At 38.1% G+C, this 9399-nt stretch overlaps 3 protein-coding genes across 7 annotated transcripts in view; all 3 read left to right on the top strand.

The window, feature by feature from the left end:
- The window catches only part of LOC136236811 (MKI67 FHA domain-interacting nucleolar phosphoprotein-like), a 12143-nt gene extending 5873 nt beyond the window's left edge, over positions 1 to 6270 (top strand). The window contains exons 3-6 of the mRNA XM_066027043.1: positions 1013 to 1087; positions 3335 to 3442; positions 4600 to 4710; positions 6208 to 6270. Coding sequence (XP_065883115.1) covers positions 1013 to 1087; positions 3335 to 3442; positions 4600 to 4710; positions 6208 to 6270 — 357 coding nt within the window. The remainder of the gene's footprint in view (positions 1 to 1012; positions 1088 to 3334; positions 3443 to 4599; positions 4711 to 6207) is intronic.
- LOC136268604 (E3 ubiquitin-protein ligase TRIM71-like) overlaps positions 1 to 8948 on the top strand; it is a 59772-nt gene extending 50824 nt beyond the window's left edge. For 2 of the 4 annotated variants that reach the window (XM_066063981.1, XM_066063982.1), the window contains 3 exons: positions 4600 to 4710; positions 6208 to 6502; positions 6564 to 8948. In XM_066063981.1, coding sequence (XP_065920053.1) covers positions 6594 to 8789 — 2196 coding nt within the window. In that variant the 5' untranslated portion in view covers positions 4600 to 4710; positions 6208 to 6502; positions 6564 to 6593 and the 3' untranslated portion in view covers positions 8790 to 8948. Of the gene's footprint in view, positions 1 to 2067; positions 3443 to 4599; positions 4711 to 6207; positions 6503 to 6563 lie in introns of those variants that run through there. The other 2 variants (XM_066063980.1, XM_066063983.1) reach the window with 2 other exon arrangements.
- Positions 1 to 9399, top strand: part of LOC136268605 (tripartite motif-containing protein 2-like) — a 168841-nt gene that overhangs the window by 104008 nt on the left and 55434 nt on the right. The window lies entirely within an intron of this gene.

Below are 9399 nucleotides of genomic sequence, written 5' to 3' on the forward strand. Positions count from 1 at the left end.
AGATTCCGAACCAGATTTGGAAAAAGCAGTGAATAGCGATTAAGATGATCTATAGCAGAAGGAATTTTAAGCATGTCATTTTAAGGTTGAAAATCACTTACTTTTTCTATGGAGAATTGAATGGAGGATATTTGGAAAGGAATGCTACGAGATATTTCGATGTCTTGACAGCCATTAACCTTCACTACATTAGTGTTACAATGAAACAAAATCACTGTGAACTAGTTCTGCATACCTCCTTCAGTGTGACAACCAGCAACTACAAAACGTCTTGGCATAGCGTCTTCACTTCTAATATGGTCAGGCGTTAAAGTGAACTTGAATTTAAACTAGATTTTGATAGTTATAGCTACGCCGTTTTATGCAATACGCGTACCGGATCTCTTCTTGTGACGATTTATGATGTCACAAAATTACCAAACTTTATGGGTTAATGTCTTGCAATATCAGCATAATTGAATTATTAAAATGGTGTTTTTGTGCATTGCTTGATACAAACAATACATCCATACAATAAAATCATCATGAATTTTCCATTTCAGTTGACCTTTAAGCCGAATTATGTCCGTTTCATGTAAAAACTTCTTCATTATTGTTTAATATCATTGTAAAATGTAGAATATTCTATTAGCAGTAGCTACAGTGCACTTGCCTTTGTCCTCCTTTTATGTTCCACTTCTTTCTCCACTACCATGTAGTTGTTGATTTGTGTTAGAGTAGTTTTGACTGCTCTATTAGAATACATCTCACTGCTCTATGTTGATCTTTATAAAAAATTACCCTTTTAAGGAATCAATGAAAGTTTCCTGTTACACTGTAGTTATACTGCCCTGCTCTGTTCCCATTTGTTCTGTGTGTTTGTACTACCAAACTATGATAGTCTGTTGTTCCTGCTGCAAGCCTACAAGTTAAATATTCAGAAGGGGTTTCCCGAATTCCCTAATCATGCCCCTTGAAGTTGGCAAGAAGTCGTGAAATTGTAAACATGTTGTGCTGTATGTATAACTTGTAGACTGGAAATTCTAAAGGATATGTATTTGTTGAAATTGCCGCTGAAATGATGGACAATTACCTGATGTTTGACAGTGTAAGGAATAGCACCACACACCAAATACTCTAATAAAACGTACAACTAGACCTCTGTGAGGGGGCGGTAGTGTAAGCATCTTTGTGCTTACTTTTATGTGCACAGCTTCTAGGGGCCATGCCCACTAAACTAACAGATTGTTTCTGGTGTATTCTCAGGTACCTGGGGATGACATACTGTTCCAGAAATTTTTGTATACTAAACTCTCTTAGGTTACTTCTTGTATATTCAGAGGTACTTGAGAATAAGATGCCGCTCTAGGAAAATTTTGCATTTTAGACTCTTGTAGATTGTTTTGATGTGTTCTCAGGTACCTGAGAATGTGATATGCTACTCCAGAAATTTTTGCATTTTAGACTTGTAAATGGCATTCTCGTGTACCTGAGAAGGACATGCTGTTCTAGAATTTTTTTGGAATTTAGACTCTCATAGATTACTTCTAATGCATCCTGAGGCACTTTCATTTAAACTATTGCTTAAAATTTAACGGGGGGGGGGGGGGGGGGGGGGTGGGCAAGTGCCCCTGTCCCCCCAAAATAGACACTGTAACAAGAGTCACCCAGACACTTAGAAAGTGATAAAACAGTGTAACATACATTATTATGTTAAGTCCCTTAGTACTGTTGTATCATACAGTACAGTCAGGGCCGCCCACAGGGGGGCCACTGGGGCATTTTGCCTTGGGTCCCATCCTGAAAGGGGCCCCAGGAGGCTCCATCAAAGGCCCCTTGAATACCTGTTTAAAAGATTGATATACTCTAATAGGGCAGTCAGGATCTAGATACTCTAATAGAGCAGTCACAGTATTCTTCAGAGGAGCAGTGTAGTAAGTTATAATTAAGGAGATATGATTGGTGATAGGAAGCTATTGTCATTGTCAGCATGTAATTAATGACCTTGTCTTTTTTTTATTTTTTTTATTTATTTATTTATTTTTTTATTTATTTATTTATTTTTTTTGGTCTGACTTACATTTAGGCTGAAGTTATGATTCAGAGTGGAACCCTTCCTTGCCCGTGAGCCCCTCTTTAACTCTTTGCCCTGGGCCCCCTAATTTCTCTGGGCGGCCCTGAGTGCAGTATTACTATATAGTAGGAATCTCGTGAGGGTTTGGGCTATCCAGACCAAAAATATTACCCAAAAGCCACTCTCAGCTTTTCTTCATGCCAGCTTGGCAGTATTGATCATAATCAAGCCTGATCCAACCCCTTCCAACAAGTTGATAATTTTTTTTTGCATTTTTATTGAATTCTGACTGCCTGACTAATAGCATAACTGGACTATGCTTAAGGCTATGGACTTGATTTTTTATTGTCAGACGTTGCTTCAACCTGAGACATGCCAACTCATCACAGCTTTAGTATGAGCATTATCTGTAATTTCCGTAGTCAGAGGATTAATTGCAGCTCTTCTTGTAACTGTTCTTTGTTTGTAATGCTGTACAACAAGTGGAACATAGCTGAAAATGATGCGGTATGGCAATATTGTGTTTCAGTAGTTAGTATTGAGGTGATATTTCAGTTTCTTAATTATGTGTCTTGTGCCATTCTTTCCTTTTTGATACAGTATACAACTGGGAGACATTTTCATAGATTCCTCCAAAGTTTATCACTTGGTTTCATGTGCGTGTGTGTGCATGCATCCGTTTGTGTATGTGTGTTGGTACTTTTGAAAATTGCTTCATCATCTGTTACATACTGGTGGACAGTGTATTGTCATTTTAAATAAAGGCTTACCAAAATAATAAAGCTTTACCACCTGTCTTTGAAGAATCAATAAATATTTTGTTACACACTAGTGTAAAACTAGATCTCACAAAGATACTATTGGGCTATGCTGGGTTTAGGCTGGCCTTACGTATATGATAAGTATACCTCTATCAAAGTTATAAAAATGTAGCTCTTTACCTCAGACACAAATAGAGACACAGTATCAGCTTGGTCCCATTTACGAATAGTTCCATCATCAATTGTGTCCTCACTACAACATAACTGTAGTTGATTTCCTTCTAGATCTGTGAAACTGGTCGGTATATCATAACCAGTTACTGAAGCTGCTTTGTATGATTTGGTTGATTTTTGCATATTATATGCTAAGAAACGTGCACCATTATGCCTAAAGCTAAATCCAGTTATGCAAAAAACTAATAAGTGAATTTAATGTAACTGGTAAAGTTTCAGAGCACTATTTCCTTCACTGTTATGTACTACCTTATTAGATCATGTGTTCATGTTGTATTTGCTGTAGGCAAAGTTTGTACCATCACACAAGGTACACCCACTAACATTCAAGGGATGGAGGAAACATCCTAGGAGGATAAACCGGCTGAACTGGTCTTGTCTGCTACACAACCAGGTATGATGTGATCATGTTATTTATGTTGCAATGCTGCAAATTGGCCATACTTTCTTTATGTAATATACTTGGTCTATTCGTCCACACATTTTCAAAACAGGTCCACCCGATAGTCAGTATGGTGAGGCTTAACTGCTTTCTTTCTTCATAACTGTGTCAGAAAAACTCTTTAACACAATGGTAAAAGGTGAATAGACATCTGGCTTTGTGAGCGTTCCAGCAAGAAGTGGAATTTTATTATAATTTCAGAAACCACACCATTTACCAAATGGTCAGAAAGTAGATTTCTAAATGCTCCATAGTTGTGACATAGATCACGTATATAGTGATGTCAAATATCATGTTACTGTCAAATCATTTGGCCAGCCTGCAAACTGTGATACTGTCAGTAATGGAAAATTTGTGACTGCATACTGACTGTTGTATTAGAGAGTATTCATCTATGGCCACTACTTTGTTAGTTTTCTATGTTTCATCAGAATTTCTACAAACCATTAGTGTGAACAAGACTTTACTCATTTATGTATGGCAACTAGTCATAAGTTGCTCTATTAAAAATGTGCTACATGTTTTATAAGAGATTGAAGCCTAATTTTGTAGAAATATCAGAAAAGTTAAGGAGCTCTCCTCTCTCATGAACCAATTGTGGTATGATGAAAGCAACATATTTGACTGCAAGAAATATACATTCATCTAATGATAGCAGTAAAAGTGAAAAGTGCATGCGAATGAAAATGAAAAACAGAAAATCAAAAAAATTAATTAGACTGGATTTAGCAAAATCAACCCAGATATGGGTGAAAGGGACTGAGATAACACCAACGTGAAGTTGCTGAACTATGTAATTAGTATGTATCAGGCTAACAATTTCCAGATCAAACTCATCTTCAACTTGTCGGGTCTCCTTTTGGTAGACTGTTTTCTGGCGGTCTGTATAGCCACACCAGATGTATGTACAGGCCTGTGAACACCAGGGAAGTGCTATAGAGGGTTCAAACACTCTGGACAGATTAAGATCTAACACTATATAAAGCCACAATACCACAAAGTCATAACTACAAGAGTGGAACTTCTCATTAATGAACACTTTGAGACCAAATTGTAAAGCTTGTTTGATGTGTTAAATACATAAGATGTTATGTATCACTTCTTCACAGGTGATGGTTAGAAACAAGGACAAATACCAGAGGGTGATAGGTGCTCTGATAAAGAAGGAAAGACGAAAGAGACACAAACTAAAGGAGTTAGAAATTGATTTTCTTGGATATGTAAATGATATAGGTCAAGTCTTAAATACACCATCCGTGCACTGCAATTCTTAAATGGTACATTTTGAAAGACCATTCTTAAAGAAATCAGTACTTTTGGCTTAACATATTTTAACAAACCTGATACTTGGGTTGCAACTTGAGATAAGCAGTCAACTATGGTACTCTAGTACAGTAGAGGTGTTCTATCTGTTACAGAGTGCTTCCACTAGAAATGTCAAAGCCTGCAAAAATTTTTGTCTCCCTTAAATAAATTACATATTAAAAGTGGCATGATGGGTTATAAAAATGTATGAGAGATAAGTTTCATTGTTCTCTATGTAGAAAGGTGTTCCAGCTCATGGATAGAAATGGATTTTGTTCATTGGGGGATGAAACTTAAACAACTACGTAGATTAGTTTATTAATGATGCCAAGAGTTTATAACTATGCAATAGATGATACAAAGTGATATACATAATTAATCATTTTTGTTTGGTGCAAGGCTTTATGGCTACCAATGGTACAATATTGCAGCACTTTTTCATGCTCTAAAATATGCTGTAGCTAAAACTTCCAAGTTTGTTCAAATAAAAAAAATTTGACCTCATGTACTGTATGGTGTATGTATTTTTCTCCCAACCAGTTGGATAGTGCGTGGGAGTATCAAAGCGCCGCGCTGGGTTATAACTACCATACAGCTAGACAGAGCGGCGCTGCTACTGTACGATATAATTATTAGTTATCACCCAGTGATAACTAACTTATCACCCTGTTGTGGAGCCACTCAGTCTCTTTCATGACATCATAATAACCGCGAATGGCATTTTTACCAATGGAACAAAGAGCCAAATAAGGAAATATTGATACAAAACACACCAATACAGCACTTAAAACTACCTAAATCTTACAAGAAAACTGTTCTGTTAATCCTTTACACAATAACACTAGCTACAAGTTACCAATACCGTGATAGTTTAACAAATGTCAAAAATAGTCCGTGACGATTTTCGCTCCAGCAATCACTCCCAACGGCCACTATGGTGAAGAACTAACTTCCTCTAGCTTCATCGTTCTATCTTGGACTATGGTAGCCACTTGTTGGTCTTTATTTTTCTCTTGCACAGCACGCCGAGCACCACGCGACACCACCATACCAATTTCTGACGAAGGCGAATCGTACCTGGAACCGCTGCTTCATAACACCGCCCTTCGCTACAGTTTGTAGGCAGTATGTAAGGTCTCTCTTGTGGCTACGAAGTAGAATCTCCACACAATTCGGACGAAATCTTGAGCACAGTGACAGGAACTCAAACCGGAACTTAATTAACTATCCGTAAACTTCTGCGCACTCCCGCGCACTGGGATATAAAACAGTTATATCCCGTATACTCGGATGATATCATTGTTATTACACTCGTCCTCGGCTCCGCCTCGGACTCGTGTAATAACAATGATATCACCCTCGTACCGGGATATAACTATAACATACTATCCTACCATGTTTCATGTGTGTAGGCTGCAGTTCTGCCAAAGAAGTCAACCAGAATGAAGTTCAGTGTATCAGATGAAGATGACTAGACACACCCACACATAATTTATTATGTAAATTCTATTTTTATAATATCCTATGTAAATGTGGAGGATTAACATGCTGCTCCGTCTCGCCCCAACACGTTTACAAATAGACGCCAATAATCAGCCACGCCCTCAAAGAAGGGAAAAGTCGTTTATCATGTGATCAGAAAGGATTTAGGATTTCCGTTAGAAAACGACATCGTTTCTTTGCTCGCGACCTGTTTTAGTATCTAAGGTAAACAGTACATGTGCACCGCTACTTTGCATTTATCCTCTTGTATCCTCCGACTATTCAGGCAGTCTAGTTCCCTCCGTACCGCATAGAAATGGCCGCAGAACGAATGAAGAAGGTAGCTGGTCACCTGAATTGTGCAGTGTGTTACGAAGTGTACCAGAAGCCCAAATATCTCCCTTGTTATCACTCCTACTGTGAAGGATGTATAGAAAAACTACAGAAAGGTTCTAACATCATTTGCCCCGAGTGTAGAGAAACGAGTGTGGTGCCTGCAGGAGGTGTGAGGGAATTACCAAACAATTTCTTCATTAATCGTCTACTAGATGAGGTGGATTTGAAACGTAAAGTGGAGGGAGAAGAGGAAGCAAAGTGTGACAAGTGTGTGGAGGAGGGTCAAGCAGTAGTGTTGTGCGTCGATTGTGTTACATTCCTTTGCAGCTTCTGTTATGAAGTTCACAAGCGTATGAAGGAGTACCAAGATCACAACATATGTGAACTGGTTGAATTGCAGTCAAAGAAGAAACAGGTTGACGTCCGACCCAAAGCAAAATCCATGTTATGTCCCGACCATGATCTGGAGATGAATTTCTTCTGTGAGACATGTGACCAGCTTGTGTGTCACTACTGTATTACCATTGAGCACACTGGACATGTGCACAATTCTGTGAAAGTGATGGCAAAGAAACACAGGAAGGAACTTGAGAAGATGATTGAACCAGTTGAGGAAATGATCAACAAGTTGTCTACATCACGTGAGAAGGTGGTAGCTGCTGGAGAGAAGATTGGAGCAGAGGCCAGTGAAGTTGATCAACAGATTGACTTGTATTATGATGAACTACACCAACGACTAGAACAACAAAGAGAAGAACTAAAGAACAAGTCACGAGAATTGTCAACTAAGAAGAGAAAGGCAATTTCAGTTCAGTTGGAAGAAATGGATTTCACTAAAGCACAAATGTTGAGTGTGAAGGGGCTGAATGATGCAGTGAAGAATGGATCAGACCAGGAAGCATTGTTCATGAAGAAACAAGTAGGTGATGATGTGAAGAAACTAACTAACTGTTATAGCAAGTTGGAGACTAAACCAGTCGAGTTAGCCACAATGGTGTTTGTTCCTGTGAAGGAATACAAAAAGTCATTTCCACAGTTTGCCCGACTGTTTGATGATGTTCCAATACCAAACAACTGTGAGGTCACAGGTATTCCTGCACGACCACTTGTTGGTAGCAAGATTGGCTTTACCATCATCACCAAGAATCATAACAATGATCGTTGTTCCAAGGGAGGTAGTCACATTATTGTACAGGCACAATCAAGCAGGGGAGGAGATGTTGTTCCAGTAGAAGTGAAGGATAACAATGATGGGAGTTACTCTGCATCTTTTGTAATTAAACAAGTTGGAGAAGTGAAGTTGTCAATTACCATTGAAGGGGATCATATTAAAGGAAGCCCCTACACTATTATGGTGTACAGTCCAAATTACAAAACTATAAACAAGCCCAAGAAGATAGTGAATGATGATGGGAAGATGGGCCAGCCATGGGGTATTGCATTTGGTAAGGATGGAGTGTGGGCAGTAGCAGATAACAGCAATCATTGTGTATGTATATTTGACAGTCAAGACAAGTTGATTAGAAAATTTGGTCAACATGGAACTGGCAATGGTCAACTGAATCGTCCAGAAGGGATAGCATTTGATGCCAATAACCACTTGTATGTGGCTGATTACTATAACCACAGGGTGCAGAAGTTTGACATCAATGGTAGGTACTTGTTGCAGTTTGGACATCAAGGATCAAATAATGGTCAACTGAACCATCCAATAGGTGTCATAGTTCACAATGATAAAGTGTTTGTTGCTGATAGTCGCAATAGTCGTGTCTCAGTATTTCATCTTGATGGTCAGTTCATCCACACTATTGGATCAGGACAATTGAGGAATCCCTATGATGTAACAGTCACTACTACAGATCAATTACTTGTTGCTGATTGTAATAACAATTCCATCTCCAGGTTTACACTTGATGGTACATTTGTGGACAAGTTTGGTGATGGTCAACTAAAGTTACCAACTGCACTTACCACCGATCAGTTTGGCTTTATTCTTGTAACAGAATATGGTAACAATCGTGTATCAATTTTTGACCAAGATGGAGTGTTTGTAGACAGTTTTGGGTTCCATGGTTCTGTTGGTGGTCAATTCTCTAGTCCTTATGGAATAGCTGTTAGTCCCAACAATGATGTGTATGTTGCTGACCGTGACAACAAAAGAGTTCAGATCTTTTGAAATAGACACACTTAGCTAGTTGTGTTGGATTTTACTCTGATAACATACAGGTAGTGTTAGTTTAGTTTTGTACACACACTCGTGTATGTATTAACATGTGTGATATTCTGCTATAATTATGTATATTGCAAAAAATATTTAATTGATGATATATTGGGACTTTAGAATTTATAATGTTGCTGATTGTGTGTGCACAATGGAAAAGAAATTATTCTGTGATTTTGTATTTCCAAAGAATATTTAAGTGAACATGTAAATTCTAATGTCTTGTGTGATTATAGAAGAGCCACTATGGGTTTCAGGGATTAACTGTGATAGTTACAAATGCAGCTATGACTCTAATCTGACCCCTCCCCTCCATTCTTCAGTTACCATAACCTCCGAGAGCCATAAAAGCTCAGCTTGATGTTAATTAGTGAGCATGTTGCAATTTAGATTATCAGTGTTACATCAAATTATAATTCTCCTTCAATGTCACTATAACTACATGACTCCTTTATCTGAACATACACTGTTTAAAGTATACTTAAATTTTCTGTAAGTCACATGTGTCCACCACTTACTGATCATGTGCACACTAGTTTCCATCTTCACCATATCTTCTACTAAA

The sequence above is a fragment of the Dysidea avara genome, chromosome 10, assembly GCF_963678975.1.
Source record: "Dysidea avara chromosome 10, odDysAvar1.4, whole genome shotgun sequence".
Classification (NCBI taxonomy): domain Eukaryota; kingdom Metazoa; phylum Porifera; class Demospongiae; order Dictyoceratida; family Dysideidae; genus Dysidea; species Dysidea avara.